The 20,873-nt window shown below is 23.9% G+C and overlaps 2 protein-coding genes and 1 long non-coding RNA gene across 7 annotated transcripts; all 3 read left to right on the top strand.

Moving 5' to 3' along the window:
- Position 1: 1 nt before the first annotated feature.
- LOC126902306 (protein suppressor of forked) lies at positions 2-7,587 on the top strand. 2 transcript variants are annotated; one of them, XM_050679422.1, is made up of 15 exons: positions 2-144; positions 201-392; positions 730-762; positions 835-932; positions 1,600-1,753; positions 2,655-2,888; positions 2,960-3,151; positions 3,219-3,356; positions 4,227-4,328; positions 4,399-4,543; positions 4,606-4,675; positions 5,473-5,569; positions 5,629-5,914; positions 5,976-6,110; positions 7,057-7,587. In XM_050679422.1, the coding sequence occupies exons 1-15, from the start codon at positions 97-99 to the stop codon at positions 7,284-7,286; spliced, it is 2,154 nt and encodes a 717-aa protein (XP_050535379.1). In that variant the 5' UTR covers positions 2-96; the 3' UTR covers positions 7,287-7,587. The 2 variants fall into 2 exon arrangements, with proteins under 2 accessions (XP_050535379.1, XP_050535378.1); XM_050679421.1 differs by having other exon boundaries at positions 3,219-3,410; positions 7,057-7,585.
- Positions 7,588-10,557: 2,970 nt separating this feature from the next.
- On the top strand, positions 10,558-20,253 carry LOC126902318 (choline/ethanolamine kinase). 4 transcript variants are annotated; one of them, XM_050679444.1, is made up of 7 exons: positions 10,558-11,010; positions 15,162-15,274; positions 16,844-17,060; positions 18,897-19,132; positions 19,192-19,444; positions 19,513-19,671; positions 19,883-20,253. In XM_050679444.1, the coding sequence occupies exons 1-7, from the start codon at positions 10,858-10,860 to the stop codon at positions 19,946-19,948; spliced, it is 1,197 nt and encodes a 398-aa protein (XP_050535401.1). In that variant the 5' UTR covers positions 10,558-10,857; the 3' UTR covers positions 19,949-20,253. The 4 variants fall into 4 exon arrangements, with proteins under 4 accessions (XP_050535401.1, XP_050535403.1, XP_050535402.1 ...); XM_050679446.1 differs by lacking the exon at positions 10,558-11,010 and adding an exon at positions 11,075-11,207; XM_050679445.1 differs by lacking the exon at positions 10,558-11,010 and adding an exon at positions 14,860-15,054.
- LOC126902350 (uncharacterized) lies at positions 11,214-11,921 on the top strand. Its single transcript, XR_007703197.1, has 2 exons — positions 11,214-11,634; positions 11,709-11,921. It is a non-coding gene; the product is annotated as an uncharacterized LOC126902350 (long non-coding RNA).
- Positions 20,254-20,873: the final 620 nt, after the last annotated feature.

Raw genomic sequence — 20,873 nt, 5'->3', positions numbered from 1 at the left:
TTGTTGATAAAAACGATTACAATTTAAAATGTTGATGTAATTTTGTGTACTTAATATTTTAGAGTAAGCTGTTCTTGGAGATAACTTATTAAAAAAATGGATTCAAAAATAGACACTGCTCCCATAGAAGAATATCCTCCAGTGGTAAGATTAAAGTCATTCATTATGTTTATATGACATTAATACTCATTGGTTAATAGAATTGGGGTAATGAAAAATTAGAAGAGGCTCAAGAAGCTGTAAAAGAAAACCAATGGGATGTTGAATCATGGTCAATACTGCTACGTGAAGCCCAAACTAGGTGGATAAATGATGTGCGATCGTTTTTTGAAAAGCTTGTTGAGACTTTTCCAACATCTGGCCGGTATTGGAAATATTATATTGAAATGGAGGTATATTATTTTTGATTTTGATGAAATATAATATAACTTAGATTATATTATGAAAAAAGGTTTCATTACTGAAACTTATATCAACGATCATTTTATAGAATGAATTAAAAAAAATATTTATATTATATATATAATCATTTTTATTTGTAATTTTTAAAAGTTGTACAAAGAACTTCATTAAAAAAATATTTTGAAGTTTAAATAAAAAATGTTTAAATCATAATTAGGAGGTATGCATTTTTTATGCTTTAGTCATACCTTATTTAGTCAAATTTAATAAAACTTATGTTATTAATATCAAATAATTTCTAATAAATTATCTTGAATTTTATTTTAGATGCGAGGTAGAAATTTTGAAAAAGTAGAAAAGGTATAGTAAATTTTGAAATAACTTTTTGTGATAAATTTTAAAGTTAATTTTAAGTAAATATATTTTTTTAAGCTTTTTCAACACTGTCTTGTTAAAGTATTGAATATTGAATTGTGGAAACTCTATCTGGCTTATGTTAAAGAAACCAAAGCCTTGTTACCTACCTATAAGTAAATAAATAAATCCTTATTTTTATGTAAAAGGTTTATTGCTAGCCACTTAATATCTCTTAAAATAATTAATTTTTTAATTACTTTTAGATTTTGTTAGTTATATATGTATCCTTACTTATCTATTATAAAATAATTTTTAAGTTCATCCCTTATATCTTATAGGTGTGTTAACAATTTTTTTTAAATACCAATATACATATTAAACTGGCTTATAGAATATAAAATCATTTAATAAAGAAAATGACTGATTGATAACAACTTTTGGGCTTGTCTTTCAGTAGATATTTATATTATTGTAAATAGGCTGGAAGAAGAGTGTAGCCAATAAATGATTAATGATAAAATGATGAGCATCGTCCACGCTTCATCTCTAGTATATATTTTAAAATGCTAATAACTTCCAAAGTATTGGTCCAAAAGTTGTTATTCACTGGTCATTTTCTATTTTACTAGTTAGTTTAATAGGTATTTTACCAAAAAAAAATTAAGTTGACAGTCCTTTAAGATATAAGGGATGATTCTAAAAATTATTTTATAACAAATAAATTGAGATACATATGTAGAGAAAATTCAAAATACTTATCTTAGAAGAAATTAAATGGCTAACTTGAAACAATTCACTCTATATAAAAATAATAACTATAGTTATGTTATCATTGTTTAGAGAAAAAATGGCTCAAGCTTATGATTTTGCACTTGAAAAAATTGGAATGGATATCCATTCTTACAATATATGGCAAGATTACATTACATTTCTCAGTAGTGTTGAAGCTGTTGGCTCTTATGCAGAAAATCAAAAGATAACAGCTATAAGAAAGGTTTTAATTTTTTTAAGAAAATCATGTTTGAATTATAAATAGAAAATACACATTACCTATGATGTTTCTATGTAACAATTCTATTTAATTATTGGATCTTTCACTTGACTCTTGTTGAAACTATTATAATGAAATCAATTAATTTTCATAATTTAAAATTTAAAATTTAATATTTTTATTTATATTAATTAAAAAATGAGAAAAATTAAAAAAATTGAGTATGTACTGGTTTGACTGTATACAGAATAGAACGTTCTAACTGTAACTTTGATATAATTAAAATTTTATTTTTAATAATTTATGTATTCTTAGACTACATTAAAATTATATTTTTTGTTGTAAAATAATAAAAAATATAAATACAGTGATTTAAATATTTTAAATATTTTTTTTAATTATTATAATAATTATCAAAAATATTTAATTTGGTATAGCATATAAGTCATTCACATATTAAAACATTTTCAAAAATTGGATTAAAAAAAATGTTTATTTGTAAACGAAATAGGTGATGTGAAAGTTAAGAATTTTCAAAGAGAGTATAATTTCAAAAATATACTTGCATCAAGGTAAAATTAAGACTTCCTAAACTTTGCATCAAAGCTACAAAATGAAAAAATGTTTTCAAAATATACAGTTAAATTGTTACTGACTTATTAATCATTTTTGTAAGAAAAGTACTAAACCTGTTTATTTTGAAATGTTGAAAAATAAAAATAACAAATAAAAAATGATTAAATTTTAACAAAGTCTAAGAATACATAAATTATTGCAAGAAAAGAATCACAATGAAATTTTAATTTATCAAAATTATAATGTCCTAATTTTCAAATCTCAATTTTATTAAAAATCATATTATTTTTTTTTTTGATATATATATATATTTAACATTTTAATTAAGGTATACCAGAGAGGTGTTGTGAATCCCATGATTAGCATTGAGTTACTTTGGAAAGAATATCTAGCATTTGAGCAAAGTATTAATGTTATGATTGCTGACAAAATGATGATTGAACGTAGCAGAGATTATATGAATGCTAGAAGAGTAACCAAAGAATATGAAGTTGTTATAAGAGGATTGAATAAAAATTTTCCCAGTATTCCACCTACTGGAAGCTTAGATGAAATGAAACAAGTATAATTATTTCTAATTATTTAATTTAATTTTATGACATGTGTATTAAAAAAAAATATTAAATTTTTTAGGTTGAACTTTGGAAAAAATATATAATTTGGGAAAAGTCAAATCCTTTAAATACAGAAGATACAGCTCTTATTACTCGAAGAGTTATGTTTGCCTTTGATCAAGCACTCTTATGCATGAGCCATCATCCTGACTTTTGGTATGAAGCTGCCCAATTCTTAGATGGAAGTTCTAAAATTTTGGCTGAAAAAGGAGTTAGTTTAATATAAAAACTACTGTATAAGTGTATTATGTTATTAATGAATTATTACTGTATAATAGGATATATCAGCTGCTAAACAGTATAGTGATGAAGCATCTAATGTATATGAGAGAGCTATAGGAACAGTTTTAAATACAAGCATGTTATTACGCTTTGCTTATGCTGACTTTGAGGAAGGCCGAATGAATTATGAAAAAGTACATAGTATATATAAAAGCTATTTAGAAAATGAACCTATTGATCCAACATTGGTATGTATAATGTAAAATATGTACTAATGTTTTCTAGTAATTCAAATATTGTAAGTGTTGTATAATCTGTATAATAAAAGGAAAACACTGGTTTATATGCAATCGCTAGTTTTTATAATGAACTACTTATTGATATCATAAAATTAAATCCCAAACAAATATTCATATCTTTATCATTTAAATTAAATGATGAGGAAGTTTGAACAATTGATTTATTTTTGTGAATACTCATTGATATTGATGTTCAGTTTATAAAACTGATTTTTTATTCACGTAAACCAAGGTTGCCTTAAATTTTATACATTGAGATCTTTTTTTATTTTGCTCAAAAATGGAGAGAAAAAAATGTTTGGTTAATCCAAAAAGCAGCAGATACCTCAGGTAACCTGATTGGCATAATTCCTAAATACAATCTTAATTTAAATTGAAAATGATACAACCTTTACTTTATTTTTAGTTAGAATATTTAGATTGAGCTATGTCTTAATAAGTGTCTCAGTTATTAAGCAAAGTGTTAGGTGTAAGTGTAGAGTTATAGTGGGGATCTTGAGACATAAATAAGTTTTCTTACATTAATCAGTATATTCTTTAAAAGCTTCATTTATGAGTCATTCAAAATGTTATGATATATTATTTAGCTTTTTTTGATCCAGAGGAAGTGAGATTTTATATGCTATCTATTTATTGTCATAATATTCATTAGTCATTATAAAAATATCAATGCGTATAATTTTCTTTTTATTATAAATTATATTTATTGATACTACTCATGCAATTTTTACATTTTTAATTGTGATTAAAAAATTGTATTTTTAGACATATGTTCAATATATGAAGTTTGCTCGTCGAGCAGAAGGTATAAAATCAGCACGAGCTGTATTTAAAAAAGCGCGAGAAGATCCTAGGTCTAAATATCATGTTTGTATTTAAATTTTTTATAAAAGCTGTGTTTAATTGAAAATGTTTAAGTACTATTATAATTTTTTAGGTGTATGTTTCTGCTGCATTAATGGAATACTATTGCAGTAAAGATAAAAATATAGCATTTCGTATATTTGAACTCGGGTTGAAAAAATATTGTGATAATCCTCAATACATAATTAGTTACATTGATTATTTATCTCATCTCAATGGTATTTGACATTTTATTATTAAAGAACTCAATTTATCTTATAAATAGAATAATTTATTTTAGAGGATAATAACACAAGAGTATTATTTGAAAGAGTTTTGTCTAACACTAGTTTAGAGCCAGAAAAGTCTGTGTAAGTATTTTTTTTTTTTTTTCTAGAAAATTTAAGTTTATTAAAATTATAAAATTAATAAATATATATTTTTAGTATAAGTAAACTTATATAATTAACAATAAATATTTGGTTTGTTATTTAAACTAACATAATAACATCTCTAATGTCTAAATTAATTTACATATATATATATTAGAAATCTAAATTATATTTTTCATAAATAAAGAGGATTTTTAGGTTTTAAATATTTTTATTGCAGTTTAACCAGAGTAAATATTGTTGGGAAATAATCAGTTACTTAGTTTATATAAAAAATTTGTTAAATATTTTTAAAAAATATTTAATGTTAGAAAATTATTATATATTCATAATTACTTATTATTTGAAATAATTAATATATTTAATTATTAAATATTTAAACCATAACAAAAAAAAATATATGTATTTGATAATAAATTTTATTAATAAATATAATCAAGGAAAATAACAATTAATATTTTATATTAAACAATTGATTTATATTATGTAGAATGCAACCAATCTTCAAATATTATTTGCTTTGGTAATCACAAGTTTGATAATTTCAATTTTTTTTCATGTAATATCATTTATAATTAAATAATTGTATTGAGAGTTGTTGCATTCTGTATAACATTGTAAATTTTACGGTATAAAAATATATAGTTGAATAATTTACGTTATTTTTATTTTTAAGACAATATTAAGAGTGTAGTTTGATAAATTTTAGGCTAACAAAATGATGTTAGAAAATAAAATTTTTTATAATATGTTAAAAAGTGTACTGTAATATATAGAGAAATATGGAATCGGTTTCTTGAGTTTGAATCGAATATTGGAGATTTATCAAGTATATTAAAAGTAGAAAAACGAAGATCAGCTGTCCTAGGCAAAGTATAGAAACACATTTTATTAAAGCTTTTTATTATGTTAATTACTTTTCATTTATTTAGCTTGTAGAATTTGAAGGGAAAGAAACTGCACAATTAGTAGACAGATATAGATTTTTAAATTTGTATCCCTGTACAAGTCCTGAATTAAGATCTATTGGTTACAATGAAGTAACTAATACAGTTTCAAAAACAATGCATAATTCACAACAAAGATCTGCTGTTACTGACGGTTTAGATGATATAGAAAATAGACCAAATGAAAAACGTTTACCGGAACCTGATGTTTCACAAATGGTACCTTATAAACCAAAATTAAATGCTTTTCCTGGCGAACATATAGTACCTGGTATTATTGTAAACATAAAGTTATGAGATTATTAAAAGTAAATGATTTTTTAATTTTTAAGGGGGAACTTTTCCGCCTCCTCCAGCTGCTTGTCAACTAATGCAAGTTTTACCACCTCCTGGATGTTTTCATGGTCCATTTGTTTCTGTTGATATGCTCATGGATATATTCCATAGACTTATTTTACCAGAGAAAGGTAAAAAATTTAATATTAAAATAATTTTAAAATCATCATTAAATTTAAAGTATTTTATATTAAATATGTACATTTAATATTTGTAGTTTTTCTTCTAAAAGTTTATCTTAATAATTTTGTTGAAACAAAATAAAATAAATTTATTTAATAGTTATTTTTTTAACAATGAAAACAAATTTTCTAAATATTTAATAATGCAATTTTAATTAAATATAAAGGTAAATAAATAAAAACATTTTATTTATGTGATTATCATAAATTTATTGAGTTATAAATAAATAAATAAATATATATATTATAACCTTTATTTTAAATATTATGACTAAGTACTATTTAAAAAAATTAAATTTTAAAGAGACCACCTAATCATATAAAAACATTTTTTTTCAACTCAATTTTTGAAAATGCTTTAATATGTGAATAACTTAGAACCTATACCAAAATAAACCTTTTGATGTGTACTACAATATTAAAAAAAAAATTATTCCATGATTGTTTTACTATATAAAATCAGCCATCAAAGTAAAAAATCTCAATTTCTTAAAATGTATATGTATGTATTTATTATTTTCAATTAAGCAAATAATTTAAAAGAATTATTATTCGAGTGAAATTTTATAACATAGAAATTTTAAAATTATAACTGTACAAATTATAGTGAAGTATAACAGTTTCACATTGAAGTATTTTTAGTGATGTTACTCGCTGTCTATACTTATACCAATTATATTGTGATCCCACTGTGTTAGTTTTTTTATGATAGGCTCCATCTTTGAAAATCAACATAAATTTATTAAAAAAAAGGGAATTACAGTGTATTCTCTTTTTTATGAAAAGAAAATAATTTGTTTAGCTTAAAATTAAATTTTTGTGTTGCACCCTTATTATATTGATACTTATTTATGAAATGTTTTTCTCAATTAAAACACTTATAAATTATTTTTAGCACCAGCTCCAAAAGCAGATAATGGATGTGATGTAAAATTATTTGATACAGCTGTTTCGGTACAGTGGGCTAATGAAGATACTGCTACTCACGGAGCACCTAATAAAAAGAAACGAAAAATAGTAGGATTATCAGGAAAAGGTGGAGATGATAGTGATGAAGATATCAATTTAGCTCCACCACCATTTGATATTTATCGTGCTAGACAACAAAAAAGAGTTGTAAAATAATTTTAATAAATTGAATTTTCTTACTAATTCATATTAATCAATGTATATAAAAACAATTGTATGTTTGTAAATATTAATTATGATTTTAGTTAGTTTTTTTTTTATTTGTTTATTATTTTTTTTTTAATCATTAAAACTTTGATAATAAAAGTAAAATAAAATAATTTATTTTTTAAGTATTATTAATTCAAAAAATGTAAAAATACTTCTATACATTATTTAATTGATAATTTAGTACTTTGCAAATCAATTTTTTTAAATTTTATGTTATTTGGCTTTTTTTTTGTAATTGGGAAACAATAGTTATTAAGATATCTAAAGTAATAATAAGCTAATCATTAATAAAACAAATTGAAAAATACCTTTCATTTTTTATTTAATCTATAAATTTTCTATTATCAATATTTGTCCATATTAATTATATGAGTTGAGGAATTTTTCATTGTTGATAATTCTTTACTTCATATAAAAATTAATGAAATTGTAATACTTATTAATACTATGAAATACTAATATTTTAATCTGTCTAATTTAAATAAGGTGAAAAGTCATTCATTTATCTATATATATATATATATATATATATATATTTATATAATACTTAATACACGTATATGATCATTAAAAAAAAATCATTTATTTAAAATTTAAAAATTATTTTATTCATTCTTAATTGTTTATTATCTCTTTTTTATAATTTTTTGTATTGCTCATATATTCCAATTACTGTATGTTGTGTAGAATCTAATTGTCTGGATTTTTGTGGGGCTTAATGTTTAAATCTGAATAAATTTCTCCACTTGTCCTTTTCCCCAAAAAATTTTCTAATAATTAAAATTTTGATGTCTAGCGTAAATGCTCCTAAAATTTTTAAATTTATATTTTATGACAAATATTTTTAATAAAAATATTAAATATCATTTGTATATTTTACACTTGTTTGTAAACACTTATTATTTTAATTCTTAATTTGTGTAACAATAACAAAATGTTGTAAATATTATGACCTATTAAATGTGAACATTGCTTCTTGTACTTCCAAGGAAAGAAAAAAAATATTAAGGCATAAATGAGTCATTCTTAATTTTTACTGAAAATCTGTTTCATTGATATTGTTGTAATTTCAAAATTATTTTTAGTAAAAAATTTTACTGGAAATTTGCTATTCTTTAAACAATTTTTATTATTTTTAAACTAATAGAGTAATGGAAAAATAAAATTTTAGAAATTCTCACAAATAATAATAACAATATTATTATTATTCTGATTAAATTCAAATTATCAGTAAAAAAATGTGTGTATAATTAGTTAACTATTTTATTTATATATGTATATAATTATTATGCTACTTATTTTTACGTGCTCTCTTGAAATCTATAGCTTGTTATAAAGAGGGAAAGTAGTGTACTTAAAATGGCACTTGTTATATTTTTTTAAGTGAACATTTTAAATAATGCATTAAGTGCTCTTTTTTATAACCACGTGGTTATTACTTAGTTTATGTTTTTAGTTTAGGTATCGACGACTACAATAAATAACTAAAAATATTATATAAAAAATTAGTATAGACACTTCAATACAAAGTCATAAGTGTCTTATTGTATGATTAATATGGAATCGAAAATAGATTTTAATACTAACAATAAGTAATATTTAGGATATTGATTTTTATGCAGTGGTTCAAGTAGCTCAAAATAAGCGGAAGGATACTCTTAACTTTTGACTTATTTTATTATTGTTTTTGGTTATCAAACTAAATGTTAAATAATGTTGTCGATTTGAATTATCTTAATTTAAAGAAAATACTATGGATGATTAAAATAAATGATTAAATCTACTTTAATATTGTATATTAATTTTAGAAAATTTAATCAAAATAATTATAACACTGGCGTAATCATGGGTGAGGGGTGACAAAACAATTTGGCGTCCCATCAGGTTTTTTTATACAAATTTATGAAATAGGATATGGGATTATAGCCCACACAAAATATGTTTTCAAGCTATGCTAAATTATTTAATAAATATTTAATAATTTCTGCTAAAAGCATTATAATTAGCTTTATATGTAAGAGTTTAAAAGAGGGTATAATATAATAAATGTAACAGTGTTTGCTTTGAAATTGAAATGAAAAAAAAGACTTTGACAATTGTTTTTTAAGAAAATATCAACTTGTATCAATTTTTGAACTTTAAAACCTAATGTTGTACAAGCAACATAAAAATAAATTATTGCTGAGCTAAACAAGTCTAATACCCTTTTATTTAAAAAAAACAATAGTTTAGCTTTAGCTATATCTGTTCTTGTAAAAATGAACAAATATAAAAAAATTATACACACACACATATATATATATTCCTATTTTTTAATGTTATAAGTGTAAAGGGTACATAAATAAATATATATATTTATATTATAATTATTGAGGGTGATCGTTTCCTGCAAGGATGCGCTTGTACTTTATTAATAAGTTCTAAAATAAGTTAATAATTTAATAGTTTAAAGATATATTAAGTAAATTCGAAGGTTTTTTGTCTACACTAATCTAAAGAGCCTCATGAATATTTGTTGTAATAATTGTCAATAGTTTTGACCACACAAAATTAAAATATACTTCACAAATTTCCATAAATTATATCGTGAATAAATTTAATTCACTCTTTCAAAAAATTATAAATTGATTATGTAATCATTTTAATTTTAAAATCGTATTAGTATGAAATAGATATCGGTTAATGTTAAAAGTGATAAATTAGTTCTATATATATAACGAAGAAAAGTTTTTAATTATTGTTAAACTTTATTTTGTATTGAACATAAAATGATTAAAATTCATAGTAGTTAAATAGTTATTTCATAATACAAAACAATGTATAGATAAAATATTATACATTGCTTACACGAATAAATTAGAATATTGTCGATATCCACAGTTGAATAACTTCACAATAGTCATGTATGTTTCGCATTAATTGGAACTACTACCTATTCAAGTTTTTTTTATTCAAGCCGTTGTGGATTTTTTAGCAACAATAGTGTTGTGTGGTTATACAGGTATTCTATTAGAAGGGGTAAGGCGAAGAAACATTGACAGGAGGGCAGGGGAAGTGCAACATTGAATGCGACTGCCACGCGGTCACACTAGTCTACGTGTGTAGTGATGCGAGGGTATGTTTCGCACAATATACGCTAGGGGCCGTCGGTAATCGCCTCGTGACCGACCACGTGACGTCATCGCCGCCACCAGCTGCTGTAATAACTTGTATGGTAGGCCGTCACCGATTCGTGCACCCGCTGTCGATTTCTCGTACGAGTTTTCACTCAATTTCGTTCCAGTCGCTTATCATAGTGATCGTGTGTTCGTTATCACAGCGCAGTCGTACTGTTTTTGCATGAAAATTTTTTTTCATTTTTCGGTCGTTAAAATTACGAAGAAATTGTTAAGTAAATTTTTGTGTGTATCGTGTTTATTTATATAATAATTTTCGGGGACTGCCTTTGAATTTACAATTTTTTTATTTAAGTGATCGCATTAAAATTTCGACGGACATTATACGAGAATAAATTTTGATGTTTGAAGGTGGCACTCGCCTCGTGTCCAAAATACCTATTCTGTGGCGAATGAACATCGTGAAGACGAAAAATTTCGTCATTGCCGTGGCTCTGCGCTTGTACAAGGTTTTCGCTTGCAAAATGGGTGTAAACGGCACCGCTGATAAACAGGTAAGCCAACGCCAATTTTGGGAACCTCCGGCCTGTAGCGCGCGCGCCTAACTGTTGTCGCACGTGTTGAGGGGAGGGTCTGCTTTCAGGGAGCTTATCGTTATATTTCCCGTATTTTGTTTGTTAATCGGAAAAGTGTCTTGTTGTCCCATTGAAGACTAAAAGTGTTTTATTTTTTACTGCATCATCATTAGTAGGTAGGAATTAACATTTATGACGTGGACTAGTTTAATATAATAAAAATTGGTATTTACAGTAACAACATTGTAGTAATTGCATGTCAAATTGATGTGAAAGTTTTTAAGTAAATGGTGTTATTTTTCGATTTGTCAGAACTCGTTGAGAACAGCGTGCTATTATAACGTAGCATTGTGGTGACTCATTTAGTGCACGCGCAAGCCAATAACTTTGACCGTAAAATGCTATTTGACGGCCCATTAATAGTGAAGCTATGCCCTAGTTTAGCTTGTCGATTTGGACAAGTATTACTTATTTTCGTAGTCATTCCGCGTAACTAAATTGATATTTTTTTAATATATCGGTTTCGATTACCGATATCTCAGTATTCTTAATCAGATTTGTTTTTGAGGTCACTTTAAACATTGTTTGCCGGGCGTTCCGAGGGTAAGTTGTGTGTTATTTTTATTATAGTTGGCCGACACATGCTATCAGCGTTTATAAATATATGCACACCGCAGGAGAATATATCTGCACTTTTAAAAATTATTGCTGTTGTATGACAAGGTCAATCGATTTACGACAATTTATTCAGGTGTAATACAAAACCTAGGTCAACATCTTTGTGACATTCAATTGATAAATGGAAACACAAGTTCTTTATTGAAATAAAGTCGAGTTTAGTATTGTTTTAATTTCACTTTTTGTTAACCATTGATATAATTAAAAATTTATTTTTTATCAAATCAAATACTTCGATAATTATTGCGATTATTAGTTTCCTTTTTTGAATTACTTGTATATTTTTATTGAATTATTATTACTAATTGTTGTTTGTTTATTCATTCTTAGATTTTTTAAATAAAAATAAATTTTAAAGTTATATATTTAATAACAAGATTTGATAAAGTGTTTGTTGAGTTAATGTAACAATTATCCCTATGAATCATTTATTATCTAAAAAAAAAAAATTAAATTGATTTCTTGAAATAGCCTAAAATAAATTAAATTAGAAGATATATCAGGTTTAAATTTCGCTATAGTTATAGTTATTTGTAAAATTTATATAACAGCAAAAAATTGTAGTGTCTTTTTTTGTAATTTTATAAATAAACTACATTTACTTTATTTTACAATATCAGTAAAACACGCTTGATATATTTAAATAAATTCTATGGCATTTATTTTACAATTGCTACTATAAAAAATTTTTTTTTTAAAATAATTATGATGTGTAAAGTATTATGTGTATAGAATAAAATTTATTATTTTTTGTATAAGCAAAATTGAATTAAGTTAAATAAAAATTTTATTTCTTTTTAAACATTTTAAAATGTAATAGTAATGAAAAATATTTATTAATACAATTGTTGTAATAATTTGATTAATTATAATTGTTATTCTAAGTATTCCCTTAGTTTAAAATTTAAAAAACTATCAAAGAGTTGATGTAATTTGATTAATTTGATTAATTCTTCGATTATTTAATTTTTTAGTTCGAAAAAGCTTTATGAAGTATTTATTAACTGTCCTAATAATAATGTATTAATTTTTTATTGATTGATAAGTTTAAAATTATCATGATTTATATTGTACATAACAGTTTATTTGTGCGTATTTTTATAAAAGTCACCAATCATCATTTACAACTCACCTTTTATTAAATTCCGTTTTATAATTGCAGTATAAGTTTTTAATGTATTTAAATAGACATACATTTTATTGACTAATGTATTTTCTATAATTAGTCGTTAAAATTGTTATTATTGTCAACTTAAGATTAAATATAAATAATGTAATTATTTTACGACATATGTAATTAATATTTTCTCCGCTCATAAAGTTTTAAATATTTTCTTATTAAAAATAATAATAATTGAGTTCCACATTGAATTTAAAAAAAATGTGTGTATTTAAAACCGATAACGTATTTACGTAATTTTTATTTGATGGGCTATCGAGAGGAAAGTAATAAATTATTTTTCTTGCTAGTATAATTTAAATGATGTAAATATTAATCTTCAGAAAAAATTGTTCATTTTTAGATAATATACTATATTGTACCGTTCAATTATATATATTATTTCTCCAAACATTTTAACAATTTTCAAATAAATTATTCTTGCATGTATGATATTCTTTTTTTTGTAATTGATATCATATTTTAACAATACGTGTCACCGAAAAACAACTAAAAATATGTCATCAATAGTTTTTTAAATTACTTAAGATTTTCTCAAATTATTTTTTATATAAGGACGATACCCTTTCTAACATTCCCTCTTAGACTGCTTTTTGTGCAAAACTTGTTAAGATTTATGCTATGTACTTTATTATATATTAAGATTGCAATATTAGCAAATTTTCTTATGTAATAAAATCAAGGTCAATTTGTATTGTCAAGAAATTGTCAAAATCTTTCTGTTTTAAAAGTGGATAAGTCATTTCATTTAACATACTACGTCTTTTTTTCGGTCATAAACTTGTTTTCGGAGTATTATATAATTAATTTTGCTAAAGTACTTTTTTCTAAAAAAAATTTCAAGTTTAAATAGAAATTTATATTTTGTTACTAAGAAAACATATTAATGGAATATTTATCGAAGCCTTATGATTTTTTTTCTAGAATTTTTTTCTTATATTGTTTTCTATAGTTATAGTTATAGTTAGTACATTATAAGGTAATAACATACATGAATAATAAGCTCTTTCAAATAAATATTTTCTTGATATTATCTGCTGAACAGTGACGTAGCTAGGAGAAGAACTAGGGGGTCGTGTCCTCCCATTGACAACAATATTTATCTCTTAAAATTATTAAAAAAAAAACGCTAAAATATGGATTTTTTAGATTTCTTTACTATGGCCTCCCATTATGAAATCCTGACTACGCAATTACTGTCTAATGTAAAAGAATTCTGACGTATTGAAATTCGACCTTTTTAATTGAAACATTGAAAAGTCAAATTAGTTTTTCATTATTTAAAGTTCTGTAAGTTTTACATTTTGAAAAAAAATTAGAAGACATAAAATCAATATTTTTATATTATTTTATTACTTAAACACTTAATGTTTCAGTTTTCTACTTTTTGAATCGTGTTTCATTGTTATATTACTGCAAAGGTACACGTAAAATAAATGTAATTATTACTAAAACATCAGTGGTTGTTAAAATGTTTATTAATTATTAATGAATGGTGTAATGGCATAATAATTTTAATATTTAATATTACTAGATAAATATAATATATATTTAAAGTCGTATTGTTGGTTATAGAAAAAGTAATGTCATATATTATCAATTAAGTGAAACAAATTTAAAAATCATATTTTTCAGTTAATTTAATTTTTTTTTTTTTGGCTGAATTGATATTTTTCAATAAATTATTAGATTTTCTTGAAAAAACTATTAATTTTTTTATCTTTTACTTTGGACACCTCTTTCATTAAAAAAAAAAACATCTGAAATAACTGTGAATTTTCCATGAATGGAAATTTCATTCTATTATGTGGTCATTATATCTATTATTTCATCATCAAATTTTGTAAACACGTAGTGAACACCTTAAAAAATAGGTTTTTTTCGACGAATGCCATTATAAATTGTTTATGATTCAATCATTCAAACACCGCAATACCTTTTGGACTAATGACGTTATCAATTTCTCACTCCTATTTTATTTTTTTGTAATGTTTTAATGTTTGTCTGTATAGTTGGTTTTATTTGCGTAAATGAAGTTTAGTTTTAGCTGTGCTACCGTACCGTTATCATCAAAGCAAACATTTTCAAGTACTTTTTTTTTCGATAAAATTATGAGAGTACATGTCGATACAATGATTCCGTTTTATTCCTACTATCATTCGGTGGTAAATTATTATACTGATTTGTAATGCGAGTTAATGTTATCATAAGAAATTCCTGCGCGATTATGATTAAAATATATTAATACCGTCATTTTTTTGCATTTTTTTAGGGTCTTGCCCAGTGTAACGATATGTTCGAAATGGCAGCAAGACTCTGCCGGGGTTATTTGCCTGGCTCATGGAAAAAGGTGACAGTCAAGGACATAGCTGTAAAAAGGATCAGGTAATGAATATTAAATTTTATTAAATATGAAATAATATTAAGAAAATTATAATTAATAAAAATTTTGTTGTTATCAAATTTAAAATCTAACTAATTAATGTTTTTAATGATAACATTTTGCCATTTAGTATTTATTTTTTTTTTGATTACTTTTATAAGTGGGAAGAGAATTACTCTATTTAATTTTCATACCAAGTTGTTTAATTTTAATTTTAATCATGATTATTAATGATTAGTTTTCAAGTTCTTTTTAACCATTATCAAGTTTTGGTATGATGCCAGGGTTCATGCTCTAATATAATATTTATCAATTTCTATGATGTGGGACAGACTTTGTAGGCCAAAAAAATATTTAATTTTTTTTAATAAACATTGTTGTATGTTTTAACGATATGGTAATCACTGTTTTTGTGTTATTTTTAATTATATTTATAATACAACAATTACAAATAGATCACCTCTTCAGTTCTGGTTTTATTGTCAGATAAATATTTAATAATATTTATTATTAAAAATGCTTCTTAGTATTAAACAATACATTATATGATTTCCTATCATGTTGTTTCTGCATATAAATAATTTTAATAAATACAGACTAACATATATAAAGAATGTATAACATCATATACATCATATATAACGGAAATTGTCCAGTCTTTTAGGATAAATAATCTTTCTGAATTTTCAAGGTTATACTAAAACAACAAATTTATTATTCATTAATATTTGAAAAACACTTTTTAAAACGAAAATATTTTGCACTGTATAATATTTTAAAAGGCTTACAAATAAAGTATTTACTATGATTTCAATAACAAATGTTTATTTTTTCTCGACTTGTTTTTTATCCTTGCAAATAGAGAATTGCGTGACTTGGTTGAATGTAATATTTGTTTTTGGATAAAATTTTCTACGCGCATGAGTCACATTAATAACATACAGTAAACACATAAAAATTAAACTTTTGATTACAAATTCAGGTACGAGTAAATATTTAAGTTTAGTGTTTTTGCATGTCGGAATTTTATTAGGTTTCTCTGACCCTCAAAAATAATCAATTTATCGATTATTTATTTTTCCAAGACGCAAAAACCCTAAGCTTAAATACAATTTTTCTTTTTTTAAGGTTGTTTCTACTTGAACATAAGTTTGATTAAAACGATATAAATTATAATTCAATTTACTGTAACAACTTTGTACCTATTATTTGTATTAATAATCTTTTGATGGTTTTACATTATCATCAACACAATTGATATTACTATTATAGATGTTGTTATTATACAAAATATATGTAGAATTAATGGAATTTATTTCACAATGAGTTATTTGGGTTTTTATGATGTATCGAAGTTTAATGTTACAAAATCCTTGAAACAAACTAGGTCATTTACCTCTAACCGCGTGAATCTCATGTGAAATAATTTTACACATATATTTTATATATATCCTAGTAAATTACACAGTTTTGAATACTGTGGAGATTTAAATTTGTATTCTTAACACCTTGTAAATATTAGTATAAAATGTTCAATGCATTTTTCATTATTTTTTAAAATTTTTTTACAGTGGTGGATTGAGTAACTGGCTATATCGAATTACATTGTTAAAGGGTAATTCTGAACCGCGTGACGTATTAATGAGGCTGTATGGCCAAACACACGGGGAAAGTGCGATTGAAAATATTATCACTGAATCAGTAATATTCACATTACTGTCAGAACGCGGTTTAGGACCTAGACTACATGGAATATTTCCTGGAGGTCGTCTAGAAGAATACATACCGGTAAGGTTGCTTACCTTAATTATTTCGCTCTAAAATATGAGTTTTAACGCACTAGTTATTTCGTATAATTTTTGCACATTATAAATCTTATAATATTTATAAATATTTTATTAGTAATTCGATGTTCGTTTTAAATATAAGATAAAAATTAATTAGTAAAAATGCTGCGTTTTATATTTAAATCATACTAATATGCCATTTTTATCTTTAATGAATTTGAACTGATCATTATATTCACTAATGAATTGCGCTTTTAAGCTTAAAAATAAAAAGTTATCTAAAATATTTTATAAGGCTTTAGTTTTTGCATTTACTACTTATTTGCATGTGTAAAAAAATATCGCTGTTAAAATTTTCTTCAATTAGTTATAATTTCCCAGTAAATTTCATTTATTGAACATTAATATAACATAATAAGCGTTTATTATTATTTTTTTTAATAGAAAAGGGTTATTTTTCTACTAAATTATCTTAAATTGTAATTATAAAAATATAATTTAACACATTTATGATTTTCGCTATAATAATAGATATAGTTGCCGTTAACAAATAATTCGTGAGAATGCCCCTAAAGTTTTTTTGCAATTATTTATTCCTTGTTAACAATATTAAAGTCAAAAATAAATTATGGTACCATAAAAGTAATATTAATAGTAAGTCTGGAAATGATAATGACCAATTGATGTTTAATTGTCTTACCATAAGTAATAAAAATTTTAATTTCGATTTTAATGAGAATTTCACTTTTGATCGCAGTATTATTTTAAAAATACTTTTTTAAATAAGTTTTGACATTTTTTCACTAATTTTAAACTGATTTTCTTTCCATTTTTGTCTATAGCTTTTACTATTATTTTTTATATTAAACACTTATTCTAAATTAAATTTTTTTTTAAGATTTTGAATCATATAAAAAAATTTTAGTTCGTTTTTCTGTTGTATAAATCACTAATATTTCGCCAATATTATATAGTATAGAATAATCTTATTTTTTTTTTATAAAATAATTTAACAAAAGAAAATGCTCAATAAATTCCATTTAATTCATTTAATTTTATGTTGGTAACGCTTTATGTTATATTGCTGGTGAAGTATAATTTGTTAGTCAGGCAAACATTTTAATTCAGAAAGTTTCAGATTCAAATTTTGTGAATGGGTCAAAGCTACAAAGATTGGGAATTGTGAGGTTTACATAGTGGTAATGTGATATTGAATTTCAAAAAATATTATAAATTTGTACTAATTATTAACTCAACATTACTGAGATTATAAGGTGTATATTTATTTTACTTTTTGTTTTTTATTTAATGACTCTTTGCCAGTTGGCTGTAGGTATAAATAAAATACTACTTTGAATGTAGGTAATGTAGCAAATATAGGCTCAACATTGTCATTTGAACGGCATTCATCCTGGGTTACTAAACGAAAATGTTTGAATGATATTGGCACATCATCATATTTTGTACCAATTTTTGGAAGTGCCAATTAGTTCCAAATGTTTACCTAATTATACATACTAACATGATCGTCAGACAACAAGTTATACTTCTGATGTATAACTACTCAGTAAGTGTTGCTTTGACTTGGAGTACCCATGGTAAAGTATTATAAAATATAATACTGGGTTATTATAAGTATAACATATTGCTTCATATTTTGTTTTAATTTTATAATTGCTATAAATGTGTTTTTGTCCTAGATTTTTTAGAACAGTACACACAAAAAAAATAAAAAAATAAATTCGATTCAATCCCTACTTCATATGGAAGTGATTACTCATAATGATGCCTATTTCTTTGAATACTATGTTAGTATATTGCTTTTGTATTATTACAGGCTCGGTCTTTGAAATCTGATGAATTAAGCGATCAAAAATTGAGCCTTATGATTGCAGAAAAAATGGCTGACTTACATCAATTAAACATTCCAATAAATAAAGACTCAACATGGCTGTGGGACACTATGGATAGGTGGCTTCAGCAACCAATTTCAGATTGTAATTTGTCAAGAGACAATATTGAGTTAGATCAAATTTTATCTATTAATTTATCAGATGAAACACGTTGGTTAAAGTATGTATTACAAATGTTATTGTGTTAAACTTATCAATAATATTAAAATATTTATCTAGAAAACACTTGACAAAATTGAGGTCACCTGTTGTGTTTTGTCATAATGATTTACAAGAAGGTAATGTCTTACTGAAGGAAAAAGAGCTAACTGGCAGTCGATCTTTATGTCTTATTGATTATGAATATTGTGCATACAATTATCGTGGTTTTGATATTGCTAATCATTTTATTGAATGGATATATGACTACACAAACCCAAAGTATCCTCATTACACTGTTAAACGTGATCTATTTCCAACAAAAGATCAACAAGTACTATAAATTTTTTATATGGAAAAATTCTAGTATTATGTTTAACATTTATTGAAAAATATTTGTAGGTTGAGTTTCTGAAACGGTATTTACAATGTATGGGAAGTGATGAACCAATAGAAGTTATTTTAAATGAAGTACGCCACTTCACTTTAGCGTCACATTTGTTTTGGGGAATTTGGAGTATAGTAAATAGTAGAACTTCAAAAATAACATTTGGCTATAGGGTAAATATTATAATTAAGATTAATTACAGAGGTATATTTAAGAAGGTTAGGGATAGTTGTATCCTGTGATAGAGATAATTTATTTATTAATTTTTATAAAAAATAATATTTTAAATATTCTCTAATTTGGGAAATTGAATTGAATTGTTAAGATTCACATAATAATAAATTAGTTTTAAATTGATTAATTAATGATTAATACATATTTTAGGAGTATGCTGTTGAACGATTAAAAACATACTTCAAACTTAAAGAAAATTTAAAAAATACCATTTAAGAATGAACTACTTGTGAGTACTTAAAACAAAGATTGAGTCAACTGCAGACCAATGTGCTTTAATGTTCTAATGAAGACTGATGCAATATGTTAATTATTTGGTCCTCATTTTTATTAGTCTGATTAAATTATTGTCTGGTTGCACTTTGTGTTGATGTAAAAGTGCCTTTAATTATGTGTTTTGAATGTAAGAAAAATGTTCATTTAAATCTTTTTAATACTTTTTATACTTTTTTCACTTTATAATGAAATAATTTTCTCTTATCAAAAATTAATAATAATAAATTTTACATTCTTGACAAACATTTTTAAAAACTGGATATTTTTTTACAAACTTTAATAATTTAATAACATTTACAGGTGCTTAGTACTCAAATTCTTAATCCTTCATGTTTTTCTAATATAATAAAAATTAAACTAATTCAATATAATTCTTGCAAAATTGAATTATTGTACTTATATAAACTAATATTGTGACTGTCAAGCCCATTCTTATCTTTTTTTACTTACATTTTTATTATGTGTCCTACTAGCTGTTATTTTGTGTAATGAAAATGTGATTTACTTTGTAAATTGTTTGCTTTTTTTTAGTGATTTATCTTTCTAAGTCTTCTTGACGTTCTTTGGTTATTATTATTCTTTAAATGCTATTTTATAATATTTATTAGTTTCCATCTTTCAGTGGTTTTTTGTGAACCAAATATAATTTAATATGAACGTGATTTTAATTTTTTGTTTTTACTAATATGAATGCATAATAATTTACATTCAATACAAAAAATATATATATCAAATAAAAAAGAAAGAAAAAATGGACAAAAAAAGCAGAAAATTATAATGTTAATAAAAAAAGTACCTATACATATCAAATTAAATTAAATAATGTAACTTTGTGATTTAAATTTTAATTACATGCACCATTGTT

The sequence above is a fragment of the Daktulosphaira vitifoliae genome, unplaced genomic scaffold (genome assembly GCF_025091365.1).
Source record: "Daktulosphaira vitifoliae isolate Bord-2020 unplaced genomic scaffold, ASM2509136v1 Scaffold_3, whole genome shotgun sequence".
NCBI lineage: Eukaryota > Metazoa > Arthropoda > Insecta > Hemiptera > Phylloxeridae > Daktulosphaira > Daktulosphaira vitifoliae.
The sequence above is the reverse complement of the archived record's forward strand: the minus strand, read 5'-3'. Positions and strand labels throughout refer to the sequence as shown.

Excerpts from the sequence above, each read along its gene's own strand:
- LOC126902306 (XM_050679421.1), top strand. The coding sequence starts at position 97 with ATGGATTCAAAAATAGACACTGCTCCCATAGAAGAATATCCTCCAGTG. Across the intron at positions 3,411-4,226 it reads AACCTATTGATCCAACATTG|ACATATGTTCAATATATGAA; the intron begins GTATGTATAATG and ends TTGTATTTTTAG. Across the intron at positions 5,570-5,628 it reads GATCAGCTGTCCTAGGCAAA|CTTGTAGAATTTGAAGGGAA; the intron begins GTATAGAAACAC and ends TCATTTATTTAG.
- LOC126902318 (XM_050679444.1), top strand. The coding sequence starts at position 10,858 with ATGTTTGAAGGTGGCACTCGCCTCGTGTCCAAAATACCTATTCTGTGG. Across the intron at positions 17,061-18,896 it reads GTCTAGAAGAATACATACCG|GCTCGGTCTTTGAAATCTGA; the intron begins GTAAGGTTGCTT and ends GTATTATTACAG. Across the intron at positions 19,133-19,191 it reads GATGAAACACGTTGGTTAAA|AAAACACTTGACAAAATTGA; the intron begins GTATGTATTACA and ends ATATTTATCTAG.